This window comes from Pinus tabuliformis, chromosome 4_2 (assembly GCF_031772625.1).
Source record: "Pinus tabuliformis cultivar Carrire ecotype Pingquan chromosome 4_2, CPIR1, whole genome shotgun sequence".
Classification (NCBI taxonomy): domain Eukaryota; kingdom Viridiplantae; phylum Streptophyta; class Pinopsida; order Pinales; family Pinaceae; genus Pinus; species Pinus tabuliformis.
The window spans coordinates 331,960,385-331,983,235 of NC_142304.1; the positions used below are offsets into that span (position 1 = coordinate 331,960,385).

General features: G+C 33.5%; 1 protein-coding gene across 1 annotated transcript; it reads right to left on the bottom strand.

Annotated features, from left to right (window-relative positions):
- Positions 1-11,269: 11,269 nt before the first annotated feature.
- On the bottom strand, positions 11,270-13,090 carry LOC149169300 (protein DUF642 L-GALACTONO-1,4-LACTONE-RESPONSIVE GENE 2-like). The gene is made up of 2 exons (XM_089427058.1): positions 12,859-13,090; positions 11,270-12,007 (listed from the first exon to the last, which is right to left on the bottom strand). The coding sequence occupies exons 1-2, from the start codon at positions 13,082-13,084 to the stop codon at positions 11,493-11,495; spliced, it is 741 nt and encodes a 246-aa protein (XP_089283184.1). The 5' UTR covers positions 13,085-13,090; the 3' UTR covers positions 11,270-11,492.
- Positions 13,091-22,851: the final 9,761 nt, after the last annotated feature.

Here is a 22,851-nt window from a genome sequence, read left to right on the forward strand (position 1 = left end):
GATAAGAGGAATGCTATCCACTTGATTGGATATACATATTCTGACTAGGGAGGCAGTGAGCAAGATGGAAGAATCACTAATGGAGGATTTTTTTGTTTGGGACCCTCCATGGTCTCATGGATGAGCATAAAGAAAGAATCAGTTTCTTTGAGTAGTGTTGAGGTTGAATATATTGCATCCTGTGAAGTAAGCAGATAAGTTGTCTAGTTGAGGAATCTTCTATCTAACTTGTTTGAAGGGCCAATGGACCCTACAATGATACATTATGATAACACCAGTTGTATAAGGTTGTCTGAAGACTCGACGTTTCATGGAAAGACAAAGCATATCACTACATTTGAAAGCCGGTGTAGGATGGTGTGTTGTAGCTATGGTATATCTCCACTGATGAACAAGTAGTTAACATCTTGACAAAATATATTATGAATAAGAAGCTTGTGTACTTGAGATACAAGCTTGGACTCGCTGATATATCCTCCCTAGTTGAGAGGGAGAGATAGACACACATTCTTGTTTTCACTTTGGGAAGAAAGAATGGAGGATTCGGTAAGCATATGACATCTAATACTCTTTGAGGATGAGGTAGGGCATCCAAGATAATAGTAGTGATAGAGGAATGATATTCTTTGAGGACTAGGAATCCAAGATAATAATAGTCAGAGAAGGACATGCCTTGTGAATACCCAGGCGGGGTATGTGCCTTGAGAGACAATGATGATGGTGTCTATATATCATTGGTCTCACCATCATTGTGCTCAAATATTGTGGAGAGATAGATTTGTTAGTGAAGGCCTTTCTATGTGACAATGCTATTTGGTATGATGTTAACCAAATGGGTTACCAATTTGACTTTTCTTATGAGATCTCTTCAGATTCAGAATGTCCATGTATGATTTATTAATACCTCCCTAATTAAGAGGGAGTGTTGAAAAATGTGTAGCTAGGTTCAATCTTCATAAATATGAAATGTACTTTTGATTCTTGTATTTGTAAAATGAAAGAAAAATTATTATTGTTATTTTGAAGCATGGATTTCACACTCAAGGTATTTTATTTTAGAGGTCAAGCACCCATTGAGTGCTTTTAGGGTTTGTCCTAGGTCAAGCAGTCAAAAGAGTCATTGTCAGATGTTGAATACCCCATCAGGCACATTGTAACTTGTAAAAATAATTATTTTTATATTTAAAAGTGTTAAAATATCCTCCAAGACCAATTTGGCTTACAAGGTAAGAAGTCAACGTAATTTGAGGAACTTCGTCTACCTTGGAAGCCTATATGTAGGAGGGAAATCGACCTCCTAGAGACATTGTTCATTTTCTCATCAAGCAAGCAAAGGAGAAGAAGAAAGAGGCTAGTGAAGGTAGAAGAAGGAAAAACATTAAGTGTTTGGGCTATTCTCTCTCTCTCTCTCTTCACACATGCAAAGAAAGGAAGCTAAGGTTTCTGTTGTTGGGTTAGGGTTTTGCTGTAGTAGAATCGAACTTGGAAAAAGTTCAGAAAGAAGGTCAAAGGAAGGTTGATTAGGTCATCCTCAAGTCGTAGAAGAAGGATAAAGTCAAGTGAAGGTCTAAATAAGTCTTGGAAGCCCTAAATAATCTCACACATGTGGAATAATTTTCTAATGGGAGGGAAAAAAATTTCAAACCTACAATACAGGCCAAAATTCTATTGCTGGGGGTCGAAGTTGCATTGTTGGAAGAAATTTGACTAGGTTTGACTTGGAAAAAGGAAGAATGCCATCAAGGAGGATGGAATTGGTCTTGAAAGGGTGTTGGACTTGGTCTATAGGTCTTGAAATTTTTCAATTTAAGAATCTATAAGAAGAGAAGAAATTTGTAGGTTTTCCTCTCAAGTGGAGAGGTTTTGGCCCCGACTTGCAGCTTATATCCTGTGTTCTTGTGTATTGTCTTGTTTTTGTAGTTGCTTGATGATAATAAAAACATAATAATAAGAGAATAATCTAATAAGTAAGAAAAATTAAAAAGACATCACAAGCAGTTATTAAGTATAAGAGAAATCATTCTAAGTATTGCTCTATAGATTTCACAACTCTTATAATATGATGTGACTCAAATAATGAATATTCCTTTGGTAAGATCAGAAATTTCTCAAATTTGAATTAATATTATGTTTTATTAACACTTATAACACCAAGTGTTACTCATGCTATTTTTTAGACCTTAAATATGTAATTTTGTTACAAAAAAGACTATGAATTTTTTTTCCAAATCATTCTAGAAATTGTCATTCATAGCAAATAAAGAGAATTGGTGCATTAGATACCCCAAATGGCAACACCATAAACTCATAATCGCCATATCTATCTCTTAATGTTTCCTTACCGATGTCCTCCTTAATTCTTACTTAATAGTACCTTGACATTAGCTCAATTTCAGAGAAGATACTAGCTCCTCTTAGTTGACCAAACAAACCATCTATCCTTGGAAAAGGATACATGTTCTTTATTATGAAATTGTTTAACTTCCTAAAGTTTATAAATAATCTCAATGTTTCACCCTTCTTTTGAAAAAATAGCAGTAGGGAATCCAAAGGAGACACACTTGGGTATGTAGAACAATTGTTGAAAATATCCTTAAGACCATTTATACTTTTTTAAGCTTTGGTGTGCTTATCCCATATGGTGTCTTGGCCATCAAGGTAGCTCTAGGTATCAAATGTATGGAATAATCAATAGCCATTTTAGGTGGAAAACCTAGGATTTCAACAAACATACCTTCACATTCTATAAGAATTGGATATTATTTAAGGCTTGGAGCCTTGTCCTTGGTATCCTATTCCATGTGGGCTACATAAATTTGAAACCATTTAATGGAAATATTATTTAGGTACATGGATGATATTTTCTTAATGAAAAGTGGCCTTGGAATTCCTCACACGTCTTTGCTTCCCCTCTTCATCAACACATGTGAATTCCTTGTTATACTATTCTAGTATAACATGGTTCTTGTCCAACCAATCCATATCAATTAGTCAATCATATGATCCCAAAGGTATTAAATTTAAATATGTTTTTGTGCACAAGTCATTCTTGTCAGTTTTACTTTGTTTCACATGTTCATTTATCCGCCTCTTATCCACTATGGCTAGTTACACCAAACATGTCATGCCATCATTTGGTTCTCTTCAAATGAAATGTTTCAACAAGATTAGGGTCAATATAACTATGTCTTGCTTTATAATAAATTAATATGGAAATATGCTAATTATTTATCTTACTTCTAACTTCAAGCTTATGAGCTCGGTGATCAAACCATATATTGTCCAAAGCTACATAAATTTTTTGTATGCTTCTTCCCATGTCCTCCATGTATCAGCTCCTTGAATATTGTGAAAAATCCTCACTTTGTATCCTTTGTGATGTTATTCCTAGTAAATATGATCCCCTTCAAAACACCAACATCGAAGGGGCCAATACATTGTCATTTTTTCTACTCTACTTCCTTGGTTCCTTTGCATTGGATAGGGATATTGATTTTCTTGAGAGTTTCTCCTAAAAATTGAAATCATGTATCCCTTCTTTCTCTACTCCATCTTAGGTCTCTTCTTGTTATCCCGGGCTTTTCACAAGGAAAGCTCATTTCAGTTTTCCTCACAAATGTACTTTTCATTCCACATGCTTTCCTCCAAGGTCTTTAATTAATAAAATTTGATTTTATCATTGTACTATGGAGGAAAACTACTCAAGAACCTATGGACCTTGAATCCATCATATTTAATAAATTTAACATACTTCGAAAAATATAGTAATTTCTTTCATATTCCTTTATTATCATATTTCCAAGCTTGAGTTTAAAAAAATGTTTCATATTTTTATCATAATAGTGTTCCTATAGATACTTATTTGGAAGTACCTCCCGAATCACTTCTAGGATGTCTTCTTTTCATCCAAATGCTTAACCTACTTGATATCATCAAATAATTATTTGGAAGTACCTCCTGAATCACTTCTAGGATGTCTTCTTTTCATCCAAATGCTTAACCTACTTGATATCATCAAATGAGATATATTCATTTCCCTCCAAGTGATAAATGGCTATTGTATCTTGAAAATTAGACGAGTATTATGAAATTAAATATATATGGTCATTCCCAGTAACCATGATTCAACTTCTCCACTCTATTCGTCACCATCAAATGTGGGAATATTAATCTTCCTAAGCTCCCTTTGTAAATCATCTAATACAAACTTTCTATTATGAAATAAAATATATTTGGTCATTCCTAGTAGCCATGATTCAACTTCTCCACTCTATTGGTCACCATTAAATGTGGGAATATTAATATTCCTAAGCTCCCTTTGTAAATCATCTAATACATACTTCCTTCTTTGATGCATGATTGGTGAAATTCTCAAGCTACTTTTAGATTTGAAAATGCATTATCCATTCTAGTTGAATACCTTGGTAAGTTGTATTTATTCCTATTAGCACTCCTACAATGCATTAAAATTCTAGCATGATCCACATTAACCTAAGATTTATGTTCCTTTAGAGGGATTGTATATCATCCTTAATTTACTTACCTCTACAAATGGAATATGATTTTCATTACTAGGTATAAATATGATTTCTCTTATTCATCCCCAATTATCCTTTGATTTTCAACCCTATAGATAAGTACCTACATATTAAGACTCCTTATTGTCTCCTATAATTCTTTGTCTTTTTATCTACCCTTTATTTTACCATTTGATTCTATTTCAACATTACCCATGTTGACATCCATTCCTGGGTAAAAGCATGTTAATGTGTCTCATTATATGGCAAAAGCAAAAAAGTACTCAAATGAAAAAAGATAAAAAAAAATAATATAAAAATATCAATTAAATGAGTTGAGTTTCATACTTGTTAATTATAAAAAATAAATGCTAAATTTGTAACAAAGCTAACTCACAATAAATTTTGGTAAAAGCTATAGTGAACCTATTTATTGGGTTTAGAAAATATAAATAATGTTATAAAAAGTAAATACTAAATTTGCAAATAAGTCAACTGATAGTAAATATTGGTAAAAGCTATGGTTAATCACTCACAAAATATAAATAACTTTATGTAAAGTTAAATGAAATGCTAAAACTCTTTAAAAATATATATAAAAATAGAAGTAGAATTTCTAAACAAATAATTTTCTATATTATATTTTGAATAATATAAAATACGTTATTATAATCATAATTAAAAATTTTATTATAAAAAATATAAAATATATTTTAAAAATTTTCAAAAAATAATTTTAACATTTTGTTATATGTTATTTTCAAATTTCTATTAAAAAAAATGATTTTATAAACTTGAAAGGGTAGTTTCTTGGGTCGCGGTTTTATATATACGAAAATATGATCATTTTTACTAGTATTTTAATAATAATTAAAAAATATGCTTATTTTTTATTTTTAAATTTGTTTAGCAATCTTTAGAATGTTTATAACACATCTATTAAAGAAATTGGAATTAAAAAACATAAATCAATAAAGAAATGGGGGGTCGCGGTTTTGTCACTACTTAAAATTTATGTAAAATATTAATGATACCTTTTAAAGAAAATGAATAAATTAGATAAAAATTATATATTAAATTTTAGAAAAAATATGACATGAAATTGAATTTAAATTGACATGTTAATGTTTTGTCTTCTTTTACCACCACCTAGTTTTTGATGATTTTGTAATTTTAAGAGTAAACATTCCAACTCCATTTATTTTTATAAAACTTCTTTGCCACAAAAAGGGAAAAAGTGATACACATTAACATGCTTTTACCCTCCTCTAAATTCATGTTCATAACTGTGTGACCCCTAATCATCCTACTCATTCCTAGTCTTCATAATTCCTTTGTTCTTATGTCTATAACTATATTCAACAATGTGTATACAACAAATTTTCAAGTAGAGATAAAAAATCATGTTTATACAAAAATATGCCTTTCTATATAACCATAGACGTTTTCTGCCCATATAGGTCACTAGAGGCATTATTTTGTTTTCTTGAGAAAATATATGGATCAATTAAAAATTATAGGTTGATAGATGGCTTCTCCTTTTTTTTATATTTCCATTGAATACTAACTTGAGCAAATATGAACTCTAGGATAAAATTTATGGCATGTTGAAGTATGGCCTATTTTATCACATTTGCTACTATGATAATATAATATATTTCTACTAATTTTTAGAGTATTTTGGATGTCCAAATTTTAACTCTACCTCCATGAATATGTTATACCTTCCAAGAGTTTTTGTTTTAATACCTCTATGCTTCATTTTGAGCCATGACCAAAAACATATATTGTTGGAAGTAGAGTGATAATTGATTTTTCCCTTTCACTGTTTCATGCATAATTTTCTCATACTAACTTTGTTTTGTATTTGTGATATCCCTTTGAAAGTATCTCTTCAATATATTTCATTTAAGTTAAAGTTACTATGTATACCAATGGTGCACATAGTATATATGGTTCTAACTAGATTTCAACATCTAGAAACATTATCTATGGCCCCAAAAATGCCCTACAAGTTTATGACTTGGAAAACATGATAAAAATATGAGAAATCACTAATTTTTGGATACCGTAGCACCCCAAATAGTTAAACTCCCTTCAAAATTATGATATGTAACAACCTACAAGTATATAAAATATCTCTCTATGTAGCCCCATGTCAATATGCCAAGTAGAAATATATATATCCTTCAATTTACATTGGACATGAACTCAACTACATGTATTTCCTCAAACACTTGGCATCCATGCAACCACTTTCTCATCCTTTTTGCCTCACTTAGATCCCATAGTTTACTTGGAATCTTTCTAACCTTCAATGATATCGGGGGCTCACAACTCCTCTACCACTAGCTGACTTGACAACTTTTCACTAGTTGTAATGATAAACATGGTTCATTTCCCAACTTTAGTCGTGTGTGCACAACTTGCACGCCATTAATATATAACAACTAAGATTAATATGATATAATGGCGAGGACAAAATTTAAATGTAAATATACCTGGATATTGATGACATCACTTAAATCAAAAGTAAATCCACCATCATCTAATGGTATAGATCAAACTTGGGCTTAAATATGTTCACCTGTTAATAAGGTCACTCAACTCCAAATGATCAAATGCATATGACCGATCTAGCTTTTATGGTATAGATTTATTTTTGGCTAAGAGGTTGTTGCTAGGTAATGAGATAACTTAACTTTGAATCATTCAATGGAAAAGGGTAATCATGATCTAACAATCTAGATCAAATTTAGGCTTAAAGATGTGCACTCGATAATGCACCACCCCATATATGAAAATTTCAATGGTGGAGGTTCATTTAATTTAATAGCCCCAATTTATTTAATGATTAAATATGCACACCTCATAATGCAGTTTCCTGCATTCAAAAAATATAATGGTATAGATTTCAGTCGAGTGATGACTCAAATTAATTTCAACCTTGGAGAGATCACCCGATAGCCAAATCTCTCCATTCCAAATGTACGTTGTGAAAATGCCTTTGCACCACTTTTCCAACTATCAATTCAACTTCCACTTGGTTCCCCCACTTCATTCCTAGTGTATCGATGCAAAAAAACTCAATTTTTTTTAGTTTTCCAATTTCTATCACTAAGGCCCATTTTCTAGAAATTTTCTTTCTACATGAAATTTGCATACTCATCTCTTGCAATTAACCCATTCCCTCACTAAATCTAAACATGTAGTTATCAATTGGACCTTTATACTTCTCATTTCATTACTTTGAGTTAATTTTCTCTTATGGATTATTAATGTGTTTTGGTTCTCTTAGGCTATAAAGGAATGGGATGGGAAAAGAAATTAGAAAAGAAAAAAACCATAATTGTGTAGATTATGATGTTGGAATTAAATAAGAGAGAATTAAAGAATTGTTGTTGATTGCTTCCTCCATTCTAGTATTTTATTTTCTTAATTACTAAGTGTGTGTCATCTATAGTGGCCATCCATGAATGGTTTTATTTCCTACAACATCCCAATGAGAGATTGAGAGATAAAGGAAGCCAAAAGACCCTCACATGATGAGATTGGGGCCCACGTATTGTAATTTTCTCTTAATGAAAATATTTTTTTAATTTAATGGAATTTTCATTTGTTTGTAGTTCACTATATTTTTGTTTCCCTCACATTATTTATCAAATGTTAGATTCTACATTCAATTTCATGTTTGTAATCTATAAGTTTGATAGGGACATTGTTCTCCCCTTTAATATTTTGTCTAATATTGGCTTCCACAATTAGATAATGACTTATTTTGGTACACCCATAACACAAAATCTCAAATCTAGATTAGCAACTCCATCAAGGAGTTTAATCTACATTCTCACTCCCATTTGTGTTTCTACTTAGTATTCTATTGAAATTATTTATAACCTTATTTTAGGGGAAGATTGGTCCTTTTCTATTTTCCATATTTTCATCTCTCCGCCATGTTGACATTCTTTTTTCTTGTCATCCTCATCTCTCCATTACTAGAATAATATTACTTTTGAGATTTGCAAAGCATGCATGAGTTTTCCCTTGAAAAAGTTACAAGGCTTGTTCTTGGTAACTTCCTCTTTTTAGGTGAACTTGTGAGATAAGGTGGGTTCTGCTAATTAAAATCCTACCTTTATTGGGAAGGAGAGTCATGTGGTTAATGGACCTAATGGGTGGAAAGAGAAAGGGTAGTGTATATTTGAGGGTGGGGGAAACCATAAGAGATGTTTAGAATGTAGAATTAATATGATTAAACACTACGGTGCATTTGAAAAGATACAAATACTCAATCTAGCATGAATAAGGCTTATACTAATAATTAGATATAGATCAAGTAGTTAGGGAGGAGTAATATTATTATCCCCACATGGTTTCGAATATCGCTCGTGACATGCTTTATCCTCATGAGATAGTTATTCTTTAGGTTGCAGCCATGAGGAGTATCATATCCTCACTTGTGGGATAGATTTGGGGTGCTTGGGTAGATTTTAAAGATAAAAAATAAGGTCAAAATGTTACACATTGAGGTTTTCTTATCTTTATATGGATACATGGTGGTGGAGACATATTTGGTGATAATAGTGATGAGATATTTTAAAAACCAATCTATGACTAGATGGCCTTGATTTTAATCTTACAAAAACTACACATTGAATCACTCATGGATATTTTGTGACATATGCCGCAATTTTTTTGTGATAACTATTAAAATTTTGAGCCTCGTATATTAATGAATAACTGATTAAGGAAAATTTTGAAATGATTTCATTGTCAACTAAAATTTAGTGGTTAGATTACCAATTGTTTCATCAATATACAATTGTGCTAACACCCCTCAGTATTCATTGAAACAACATAAAATAAACAATGCCTTCCATAACACTAATGGGTAATGACCATAGATAAAAGGTCATCACATGGTTTAATGGATCCTCAATGATTCTACCCTTAAATTTCTTAGAAGACAACTTAGTAAACATATTTTTATAATATATATATGAAGGATGAATTCATCATTGAGTTTCTCCAATTCCAAAAGATACATATTAGTCACTTAAGATAAGGTACTCATAGAGGCGCTCTACAACCTAGTACATGAGGGAGGTGTTGTCACCTAACGTTACATTAAATTCCTTCATTGAGCCAAGATTTAATGCCTATAGTATGCTAGAAATGTGTAAAGTAAAGTAATTTAATGTAATGTAAATATTTTGACTCCATAAAAATAAAATTTAAAGAGAGAAAAATAAGAAAATAAAAATAACCCTATAAAAATTAAATAAAAATAAAAATAAAATGACCCATGGTTTTAAGAATCCATGGTATTGACCCATGGTATTCATGTGGAATATAACATATTTAAGGGGGAAATAAAATTAGCCTAAATCCATGTTAGTTTGATATTATATTTAGATACATAATTAGTTGTAGAAAATGATGGTGTTTAATCCATGTAGCGGGTAAAGGTAAAGCATTTTTATGGATATGTTTGCATTGGGCATTTGTCTCGATATTTTCATAGCTGTGGGAAATATTACGAAAAATGTAATTATTATATTTTATCTAATATTTTTGCCTAACTCCATCCACTTTTTACTAGCTTATATTGTGTAAAATATAACACTATAATTTTACATTTTACGCAATATTTCCCCTCAAGTTAAGTCCACTTCTTATTGTAGTTTTTCTTTATATTTTAAATTTAAAATAAACAAACTTGAGTGGAAATATCCAGTAAAAAGGAATATTTAGGGGCTAAGTGACCCCAAATATTAGGTGAAATGTAATAATATTACATTTTAATTAGTATTTCCCCCTCCCCTCGTCACTTTTTATTGGGTGGTGGTGGCGATAAATATTGGGTAACATATAATGTTGTATTATTATATTTTATCCAAGATTTCTCCTTACTAGATTCACCTTTTATTAAAAAAAATTATTTATATTTGAAATTCTTAAGTAAACTTAATTCATGTATAAACATTTGATCCTAGTGTGGCAGAGATGTTGTAATCTTTTAACATTTTGATTGGGTAAAAATTTAATAAAAATCATAAAATTAATAATTATAATTATATTTATAACTATAACCAGCCTAGATCCATCTTAACTCCAGATCTACTAAGGACAGAGAGATATCAAATCTCTTGAGTTGCAAACCTCTTTTATAATGAAGAGATTTAACATCTCTCAGTACTTGGTAGATCTGGAATCAAGATTAATCTAAAATGACATAAATTTATACAAAAATATTATTATAATGCAAATATTATTTTTTTAATAATAATGAAAAATTATATAATATATATATATATATGACATTGAATAAGTAAATTTAGTTAAGATGTGACACTTTCATAGATAAAAGAAAAATAAAACTAATATTTATAATTCATGTGTATATATATAAAGTTTTTGCTACTAAAAAAATTAAGAGTGATAAGTTGAAATTAATTTCCTTAGAGAAGTGAACACAATCCGGTATTTTTTTTAAATAATTAGAGCATTTTATTATAATTTAACTCCCTTAAAATCCCTCCCTTAAGATATAAAATCCATATAAATATTCATTAAATTTTAGTATCCTTGAAAAAAAATTAATAAATAAAAAAATTATTATTTGAAAATAATTTTGACTTTAAACCAATCTAAATAAAAGCTCAACCCAAATAAACTTAATGAGAGACACAATACAACCCAAGGAAATAACTTTATCCAGAGAACCAATGCATATAGAGAAGTGGCGATGAAAGATGCTTGTTAAAAAATTTCCAAAGAGATTTCTTATACTTCTGTAACTAAATACAAAACATGGCCTTGCCTAGTCCTATAACCTCTTACAGAGAACACACAAAACATGGTCTTACTCTTATAACCTCTCACAGCAACACAGACATCCTGATCAGAACTATAACAAATCTTAGTATAACAAATTCTGAGTTATCTAGTATTTGTTTGTGAGTTATCTAAAATTCACAGAGCAACTACTTGAACCTGGTCCAACACTGGGCCGCACAGAGAACGGGAGTTATCACTCTTCATGATGTGAGACAAACTCATGAACGCTATGCGAGTAGCTGGATAATGCGCTCTGAACGTGAACTCAGCAACCTTGAAGCCTCCGGTGCCCTTCGATTCGTAGGGTACCCTAAACGTCTTGTCGCCGGTAGTGGCTTGCACTGTCATGGGTCCTTTGCATGCATTCTTCCCATCTCCCACAGTAAAGCTCAAACGGTACGACTTCCCGGGTTCTGTGGCCACGTTCTGTGAGATGATGCTTTCCGGGCCGGAGAGTAGCTCAACGGCCCTGCGTCCCTCCGGAACGCTGAAGTGGGGAGAGTATATGTACTTGGAGGGCTTAGAAGACTCGACGATCCACCCGGGCAGAGGAGAAGGATCAAAAACAGAAAGGGAAAGAAGGATGCCGTTGGTCCCGTTGAGATAGTCATGTGGCCCCTCTTCAAAATTTCCATTGGTTACCAGATTACCTTCACACGCATAAAAAAAAATAAAAAATGAGAGTGCCTGCTATAGAAAAAGTAAAACATTGGAAGATTAAATTTCTACACAAGAGAAAAGTGTTGGATTTTAAGACTCATCCATCACGCATCATTCAAAAACCTAATGAGCATGGTTTGGAAGTTTACCTTGAGCTTATTTCTATAACTGTTATTTCTATCATTGATTCATATTTTACAGAAGGTCATGCGCTGGGATCTATTTTGGACCACTAAAAAAGGTAATGATAATGGTTTGGAAGTTTACCCCTGAGCTTATTTGGATAGTTGATTTGCAAAATATTCGGCAATGATTTGGATTGCTGATTCCCAAAATATTTAGCAATGAGACAGACATGTGGATTGCTGATTTGCAGAATATTTCGGCAATGAGACGGACAAGTGGCTTGCTGATTAGCAGAATATTTGGCCAATAAGATGACATGAGACTGCACAGACATGAGACCGTGCCTATGTCTGTCTGATTGCCGAATATTCCAAGAATCAACAATCGAGAGAGTTTACTAATACCTGGAAGTTTTGGTCCAATGGAAAATCTAACATGGTATTAGAGCATTGATCCAGGTTCAATTTGATTCGTGTTTGAGGGAGATTGTTGGATTTTCACACTCACCTAGTTAAGGACCACCCTAGGACCACTCAAAAGCGTTTGAGGGAGATTGTTAGATTTTCACACTCATTTCGTTGAGAACCATTCAAAAAATGATAATAATTTGAAAGTTTAGTGAAGCTGACAAATTTTGATACAATGAAAAACCTAAAAAAAAATTCCATCGAAAAGTAAATTTTATCAAATCTAATAAGAATAATCACGAGCTCACCTCTTCCGACTTTCGAATTGGATGGGATTATCTCCTGGATTGCCACACCACGGATGAGCACCCCGCAACTGGGATTATCGTAATCTTCATTCGGATTCCGGAGCACAACCTCATGGACCTCATGGCCCTCAGCAACAGCTTTGAATCCCCATGCGTATGTATCCCACCCACTGCTATCATAACTTGTATTTATGGACAAACCTTGAGAATATGGTATCACGGTCATATTCAAATTTTCTGATTTCTTGCATGTCGTGGATACGCTGAAGAGGAGTGAGTAATCTGATCCGTTCTTCAGGCCGTGGATCACTTGTGATATCATCCCGGCATTTCCGAGCCTTACAGCATGCCCATTATCTGGAACACGCTGCATTTGGTTGGACGAGATGTATTCAACTGCCCCACCGATTTTCCACTTGGGTAATAAGTTTTGGCCCACAATCACATTTCCCACCATAGCCCATCTTTGAGGAGCCTCCTCGAAATTTCCGTTGGGAAGCAGACCTTTAAATCAAATCCAAACAAGAAGTTCTACCATCAGCAAAAAACACAAAACCTAACATTTCTATTCATGCAAACAACAAATTCAAATACACCATTTTTATTGATAAAAACAGCACTAACACAGGTAAATGCAAACAGCAAGTTAATTTTTTTTCAATACAAAAAAATCTTGAATTGAGACTTCTGTGCTCCATATCAATTTGTTGAAGAATCTTTGGCGAAAATCACATAGAAAAACTTTTGTCGACGCGTTTCGAACCAGTCAGTGTGATTCATCGTCAAAACAAAAAATCTTATGTGAATAGCTTTCAAGTATACATAATCTTACCAAATTAAACCATAAAATTTTGAATCCTAGACACCAAATCTCCCCAAATCTCCCCACTATACAGAAACTCTTTATATGCGAAAAAGGCTTACCATCTATAGCCATGGCAGATCCCCAGAAAATACAGTGAAGAATGCAAACAGTGTACACAACTAACCCAGACTTCCACATTTTCGAAAATTTGATATTGTTTTTAACCAACCAAACGAAAATTTGATATTGTGCAATGAAGAATAAGAGAAGAATGGTATCTATATATCCAACCAAACGATCAAAACAGCTTTCACTTTACCCACACCTGCATCATCGTTCCTTTTTATACAAAAAATGCCATAATAAAATACTGACAAAAGTTTAACGGCCTATATTTTTAAGGGGAAAAAAAGGGTATAATAACTCGATTTTAGTTATTCTAATTAATTAATTTGATCTTGGGGTTATCGAAAAATTTTAATTATTTTGAGTTTGAGACCATTCTCTTAACGACTTATATTGACATTACAAGTTTTGACATGGTGCATTATAAAAATATTAACTATTTTTACAATATGGTCTCTGCACTCTTCACAACGTTAACCGCTTTCTCAATTATGAATTAAACTTAATTTTAAGAATATTTTATAATAATTAAATAACTAACTCTTCGCAACGTTAACCACTTTCTCACTTATGAATTAAACTTAATTTTAAGGATATCTTATAATAATTGAATAACTAATTTTTATAAATAAAAATAATTATAGATAGTATGTGAAAGGCACCCCTTCAACGTATACTTTGTGTGGGATGGGGCAAACTACTCACATAGGAGTCAGGGCTATGTCAGCCAAGATGCTTCGCGTTGTAAAAGGGTAGCTGGTTTTTGAAATAGGCAGGCTTTTACATGGTAATGCGACGTGGAAGTTTCTTCCCTTTCACTGGTACTTTATAATAGATAATGGAAAGTTCTAGTATAATTTATTAATAAATTATATATAGTTATATATATATATATTTATATTAATCTATTTTATATATATTGAAAAAATTAATTTATAACATTATTAGTTATGGAAAAAAAATTGTTTAATTTTTTTAATTTTTAAAATAATTTAGCTTTTGTTTTTTAAGCACCGGAAATTTTAAAAATGGAAAATTATCTTGAAGCTTAAAAATATTGTAAAATTAATCAAATTTATAATGATTTTATATATATTCTTCTGAGGCAAAATAATTTTATACTGTAAAATTTGGACAAATCATTTTATAAAGATCCCTTTGGGTTGATCTACTTGGATTTTCACGTGGATGTAGTGGTCACTCAGTGTTTGTGAACCACCCATATATATATATCGTGGATGTAGTGGATGTAGTGGTCACTCAGTGTTTGTGAACCACCCATATATATATATCGTGGATGTAGCGGTTACTCAGTGTCCCTGAACCATCACTCATATATATATATATATATATATATATCATGGATGTAGCGGTTACTCAGTGTCCCTGAACCATCACTCATATATATATATATATATATATATATATATATATATATACACGAACATTAAGTGACCACTACATCCACCAGAAATTTCAAGGAGATCAACCCAAAGGGATCTTTATAAAAATGATTTGCCCAATTTTGCAATATAAAATAAGTTTACCTCTCCGCCCTCCCCTCTCCCCCGCCCACCCACACACGCACACACACACACACACACACACACATATATATATATATAGATAATTGTTTTTTCTATACATATATATTGTGTAATTTTTGTTGTTAGAAAAGCTTAGTATACATGTGATATGGTCAAGTTTTAAATATTTTTGTTAACATGTTTGTGGCTAGAGGCACTCTCTAATTCAATATAGATGAGAAGTTGTAATGTTATGTAAATATTTTGGCAAGATCAAATTACATATATATATATATAAAGATAAAATTAAAATTAAAAAAATTAAAACAAACCAATGTAAAACTTAATTAAAAAAATTAAAACAAACTAATGAAAACTTAAATAAAAGTTTGCATCTCTAAAGCTTGATAGACCAGAGTTAGAATGAAACTATTTTAGTTTTAATAATGAAAATTGTTTGAAGTAAAATTGGATATATATAAATTTAGTTATTTACTTTAAAGTGTTTTAATTTAAATAATTTTTTTTATACTTTGTTTTTGTTTTGGTGTTTTGATTAATATTTAATTTCCTAATACTCATTTCTAATATGATTTTTCTTTTTTAAATTGTTACTATAAAGTTGAGGCCAACATAAACCCAAACATTTATTTGAAATGGTTCCTCTAATTGGAATGCCTCTATGTCCATTACATTGAAAAAATGTTATGAGTGATGTTTTTATATTTATTGCTTTATGTATTTTCCCCCATGGTCAAAGTTGTCAATTAGGATTATTATAGTATCTCATGGTATCTAAATTAGAGTAATGCTTAACACATATCTAACCCCCTAAATACCATTATGAAGGTGGGGTAATGAAGTTTACTACTAAATGATCTCTTTTGACACAATTGTGGAGCAAATTTTGAGCTCATGGGCACATTCTATTCATTAAGAGCTTTCCAATAACTATCTATTTCTCAATTCTGAATTTGAAGCAAAAATTTATGGCCTGTGTGTTGGAGTCACAATTACCGTTACACCAAAACCCACAGGTGTTAGTAAACAGATACTTCGCTAATGTTAAGCACATGCCACGAAACACATGGGAGCGTTAAGCACATGCCACGAAACACACGAGAGCGTTGGATCAACACAACCATTAATGGGGAGCACAACAATCTCCCCCCTCAACACGAGTCAGGTGTGTTTCGAACTCAAAACCTTTGGCTCTCATACCATTTTTTGGAGTCACAATTGTCGTTACACCAAAACCTGCAGATGTTAGTAAACAGATACATCGCTAGTGTTAAGCACTTGCCACGAAACACACGGGAGCATTAAGCACATGCCATGAAACACACGAGAGCGTTGGATCAACACCGCCATTAACAGGTAGCACAACAAGGTGGATCTATTGTAGACCATTTAAATGATTTTAATACAATTACAAGTTAGTTAAGTTCTGTAGGGGTAAATTTTGATGATGAAGTTAGGGCTCTGTTATTTCTGTGCTCATTGCCAGAAAGTTGGAATGTTTAAGTTATGGACATTAGTAACTCTGTCTCTGGATCTAGTACTTTAAAGTTTGATGATGTTGTTGGTGCAATCCTTAGCGAGGAAATGCGACGGAAAAGCTTCGGTGAGACATCAGGTAATGCTTTGACTACAAATACTAGGGGAAGAAAAATGGAAAGAGGAAAGAGCCCATGATATCGCAGTAAATCAAGAAAAGGCAGCTCCAAGTCCAGATCGGGGATAATGTGCTGGAAATGCGGGAAGAAAGGACACCTGAAGAAAGATTGCAAGTCTCTGAAGGGAAAAAAAGGAGACATGCAGCAAGAAACTAATCATGAAGCGAATGTAACAACTGATGTGTTGCAAGATGCTCTGATTCTTTCATTAGAAAATATTATTGATGCCTGGGTGGTAGATTCAGGGGCCTCATTCCATACCACACCTGATAAGAAACATTTTCATGATTATGTTGAAGGAGATTTTGGACAGGTTCGATTGGGTGATGATAAACCCTGTAAAATCATTGGAATGGGTACATTTTTCATAAAATGGTAGAATGGAAATCAATGGCTATTGAAGGAGGTAAGGCATGTTCCAAATCTGAAGAAAAAATTGATTTCAATAGGGTAGTTGAGAGGTGAAGGTTATGTAACTACTTTCACAGATAAAACCTGGAAGGTCACTAAAGGGTCCCTGTTAATAGCGAAAGGAGGAAAGGTCGGTACATTGTATTTATGCAATGGTATTTCTAATTCTGTTAACACTTTAACCTCTACAGGAGAAGATACGGCATTGTGGCATCATAGGCTTGGGCACATGAGTGAGAAGGGGATGCAGATTCTTCACTCGAGAAATTTGTTGCCAGGTTTGAAGCATGTTGATTTAAAATTCTGTGAGAATTGTGTTTATGGAAAACATAAGAGAGTTAGATTCCTTAGAGTTGGGAAAGAAAAGAAGAGCGAAAAATTAGAGCTTGTGCATACAGATGTATGGGGACCTACTCAAGTATCACCTCTTGGTGGCTCTCGTTATTATGTTACTTTTATTGATGATGCAACTAGAAAAACCTGTCCTTATTGTATTCGAAATAAATCTAACGTATTTGATACTTTCAAGAAATGGAAAGCTTTGGTTGAAAATGAGATAGGAAAAAGGTTGAAGTGTCTCAGATCAGACAATGGAGGTGAATATTGCAGCAAAGAGTTTGATAGGTACTATTTAGAGAATGGAATTCATAGAGAGAAGATAGTTCCAGGAACACCACAAGAAAATGGCGTGTCAAAAAGGATGAATAGGACAATCATGGAGCATGCAAGGTGCATGAGATTGCATGCAGGATTGCCTTTACAATTTTGGGCAGATGCTGTAGGTACTGTTGTTTATCTAATAAACAGAGGGCCTTCAAGTTCCCTGGATGGTGGTATTCGAGAGGAGGCATGGACAGGTAAAAAGGTAAACTACTCTTTTTTAAAGACTTTTGGTTATGAAGCCTTTGTCCACATTAACAAAGAAAATATAACAAATCTTGAGGAAAAATCAAAGAAATGTACCTTTATTGGATATGGTGTTAATGATTTTGTTTATCGCTTTTATGATTATGAAAAACTCAAAATCATTAGGAGCAGAGATGTCATATTCAATGAAAAAGTTTTGTATAAGGATCAGCTGTAGGAAAAGAAACAGGAAAAAGAAAACAGAGAATACATAGTGCTTGACGATATCACAAGAAAAGTGATGGTGCCTAAAAATCATAGTGATCAATAGCTAGAACAACAACCACAATAGCAACAAGCACTTCAAACACCTGAAAGTGGTGTTAGAAGATCTAATAGGATAAGTAGACCCCCTGAACGATACTCTCCTTCATTATATTATGTATTGTTGACTGATTCTGGTGAACCAGAATGTTATGAAGAACCAGTGTAGGTAGAAATCAGGAAGAAGTGGGAGCAAGCCATGAAATAAGAGATGGACTCGTTAGCACATAACCAGAATTGGGACTTAGTTAAGTTGCCTACAAGTACAACAACATTGCAGAATAAATGGGTTTACAAGTTGAAGGAAGAAGATGGAGGTAGAAAAAGGTATAAAGCTAGACTTGTGGTGCAAGGATTTGAACAAAAAAAGGGTATAGAATTTGATGAGATATTTTCTCCTATTGTGAAAATTACTTCAATCAGAACTATTCTAAGTCTAGTAGCAACTGAAGATTTGCATCTTGAGCAGTTAGATGTAAAGACAACCTTTCTCCATGAGGATTTGGAGGAAGAGATATGTATGCAACAGCCACAAGGATATGAGGTAAAAGGGAAGGAGAAACTAGTGTGCAGGTTTGAAGAAGAGCTTGTATGGCTTAAAACGGGCTCCAAGGCAATGGTATCTAAAATTTGACAGGTTTATGTCTGAACAAGGTTATACTAGATGTCACTCTAATCATTGTGTTTATCTCAAAAGGAAAAATGATGGCAACTATATTATATTGTTATTGTATGTAGATGACATGCTTGTTGCAGGTTCTAACATGCAGGAAATAAATGTGCTCAAAAGGAAATTGGCAAAATCATTTGCAATGAAGGATTTGGGTGCTGCAAAACAAATCCTTGGTATGAGAATAACTAGAGACAGGAAGAATCACAAATTAACATTGTCTAAAAGTGAGTACATAGAAAAGGTGTTGAAAAGGTTTAATATGCAGAATGCAAAACTAGTTAGTAAACCTTTGGATAGCTATTTCAAATTAAGTAAGGAGGTCTGTCCCAAGACTTAGGAAGAAATGGCTCATATGTCTAAAGTTCCATGTGCATCAACAGTTGGAAGCTTAATGTATGCAATGGTTTGCACAAGGCTTGATATTGCACATGCAGTGGGAGTTGTAAGCAGGTACATGAACAATCCAGGAAAAGAACATTGGATGGTGGTGAAGTGGATTCTCAGGTATTTGAGAGGTACCACAAATCAAGCATTATGCTTTGGTGGTTCAAACATTTCTCTACCGGGATATTTTGATGCAGATATGGTAGGTGACAGAGATAACAAGAGGAGCACTACAGGCTATGTATTTACTGTAGGTGGAACAACAGTCAGTTGGGTTTCAAAAATCCAAAGTGTTGTTGCACTTTCAACAACAGAAGTAGAGTATGTTGCTGCTATAGAGGCTAGTAAAGAAATGATTTGGTTACAAAGGTTTCTGGATGAATTGGGTAAGAAGCAGGAGTTGGGTAGTTTATACAGTGAAAACCAGAGTGCCATACATCTTGCAAAGAACTCTGCATTTCATTCCAAGACTAAGATATAAAACTCAAGTACCATTTCATATGGTCAGCATTGGAAGATGGACAGTTGAAGTTGAAAAAGATACACACTAGCCAGAATCCTGCAGATATGTTAACAAAAGTTGTAACCAGGGAGAAACTAAGAATCTACTCAGTTTCAATTGGTCTTCAAGTATGATGAAGAATATGAGAAACAACCAAGTCCAAAGTGGAGCCATTGTCTAGCATATGAAGCAGTGGTGGAGTTGCTATAATCAGTCTCTAAGTGGGAGATTGTTGGGTGTGGAGCCTAATTATCTTTTGTATTCAAAGGTTTCAGTCGGATGTATACCCCAGGAAGATTGTACACCCTTCCACGTGGGGGGGACTTGTCCCCCTCACGGGGGTTCGGGGGGGGCCGATTCCCCCCAGCTAGGGTGTCTGGGGGCCAGCAGTCCCCCAGCGGGGGTTCAGGGGCAGTGCCCCCAAAGCTAAAAATAGATGCAAAATTTCCTTGAAAAGGTCTAGTAATTTCTAGTCAATCTGGGCCATTCATTAGGCTGATGATCTAATGGTATAAGTTATGTTTAGTTTAGGGTTTTTTGCCCTAGAAGGCAATCCCTCACTATATATGAGGGAATCATATTGCGTCTATGTAGATCTATATTCTGAGTGAGGAAGAGAGAGGAGATTGAGAGCAAAGAGGGTGTTACAACGGATCTCTTGTAGGTTGTATCTCTTCAGTTTGTTAACACTAGCGATGTATCTGTTTACTAACATCTGCAGGTCTTGGTGTAACGACAATTGTGACCCCAACAAGTTTTATTATATTATCCAACAAACTGAAGAGATACAACCTACAGCAGATCCATTGTAACACCCTATTCGCTCTCAATCTCCTCTCCCTTCTTCACTCAGAATACATATCTACATAAACGCAATACAATTCCCTCATATATAGTGAGGGTTTGCCTTCTAGGGCAAAAAACCCTAAACTAAACATAACTTCTACCATCAGATCATCTGCCTAATGAACGGCCCAAATTGACTAGAAATTACTAGACTTTTACAAGGCAAATTTACATCTATTTTTAGCTTCGGCGGCACTGCCCCCAAACCCCCACCGGGGGACCACTAGCCCTCGAACCCCCCAGTCGGGGGGGGATCACCCCCCCAAACCCCCACGGGGTGGACAAGTCCCCCCTACACCCCCCCCGCGTGGAGGGGTGTACAATCTTCCTCGAGTATACATCTGGCTGAATCCTTTGAATACAGAAGATAATCAGGCTCCACACCCAACACTGTGAATGACCTTGGCCTTCTTCACGTGATGATGTAATCATGCTTACATGGAATGTGACCCTACATAGCATTGTACAACAACACATTAGAGGCTATCATGACATGTTCCCACTTGTACAAATAAATCACAACTTTTGAGAAAATTTGATTCTTTGATGTATTGCACCACTAAAATTTGTTTGTCACACCAATGAAATCTTTGGATGGTGATATGTTGCAACTTAAAAAAACTTTTTGTCATGTACATGAATTTTTACGCAGCGATACAGAGCACCTTGTGTTGGAGTGCATGAACATTCTCTTATTATTTAGGAGGATTATTATTTATAGAAATCTTATTTTTAGAAGGATTTCCATGGAAGATGACATGTGGCAGTGACATGGCATCAAGATCGTACTTTCTTATTTATATTTTCCTCCTAAATAAGTGCACACTTCCCTTTGGGTCTCTAATTCTATGCTAGGAATTTAGTTATGTTCTTTGAAACTACTACTTCTTGAGACTCCAATGCTATTTTTGGAGACTGGTTCTATTTCTGGAGTTCAAAGTTACATGCATGAATTCTTACTTGAATTCTTACTTATATTTTGCTAACTCCAACCATGGCCAACTGTATCTATGGCTCTAACTCCAGCTTTGGCTGGCTAACTCCATTTATGTTTAGTTAACTAACACTAAGGAGTAGTTATTTTTGGTCTTACACGTGCATGCACTAAGGAACCTCAACTAATGTGTAATTCCTCTCCTTGGGGACTTCTATATGTGTATCTCAATTATTCAATGTAATACAAATAATTTGAGTTAGTTTCTTTGACAAACAAGTTGAGTTAGTCTCTTTCATCTCAATATTGGTCTCTGATTTTTCTTCTTTATATTTTATCTAAAACTTACAATTTATAGCATTGTTTCTTATTCAGAACTAAATTCTCATGTGTTTGTGATCTAAAAATTATTACATGGTAGTAGGGATGGGAGAAGCTTGTAGGGATAAACACATATATTTGATTACAAGTGAGAAATGATTGAAGTGCATATAGAGAATATATTAGCCCATATGAGTGATCTTGACTTCATTCATTCATTTTGAATGGAAGCCCAATATTGAACTTCTACATATAAGTTAATAACTCTATAATTTTACTATGGGAACTGAATCTTATCCTAACTTTGTAGTTGTGAAGAAAATTATTTTAATAGGACTTGATGGGATACCATTCTTATCAATTTAGATCTACCCTTCCAAATAGATTCATTTCACACCTAATCATGTTTGGAACACATAAAAGGGTTTGTTTAGGAAATAGGATGAACTAAGAGGAAACTAGTTAGAGAATAAATTTATCTCATTAAACCCAAGTTGTTTTGACACCATACAAGACTTCTTCAAAAAGTTCAAATATTTGCTACAACAAGTCAAGGCATGTGGAGTTAATAAGAAAAGAGGAGTAAATAATCCTCTCTATCATTTTCAAATCTAGGTCT

Coding starts and splice junctions, on each gene's coding strand:
- LOC149169300 (XM_089427058.1), bottom strand. CDS start 13,084: ATGACCGTGATACCATATTCTCAAGGTTTGTCCATAAATACAAGTTAT. Junction 12,008..12,858: donor CAATTCGAAAGTCGGAAGAG/GTGAGCTCGTGA, acceptor ATGCGTGTGAAG/GTAATCTGGTAACCAATGGA.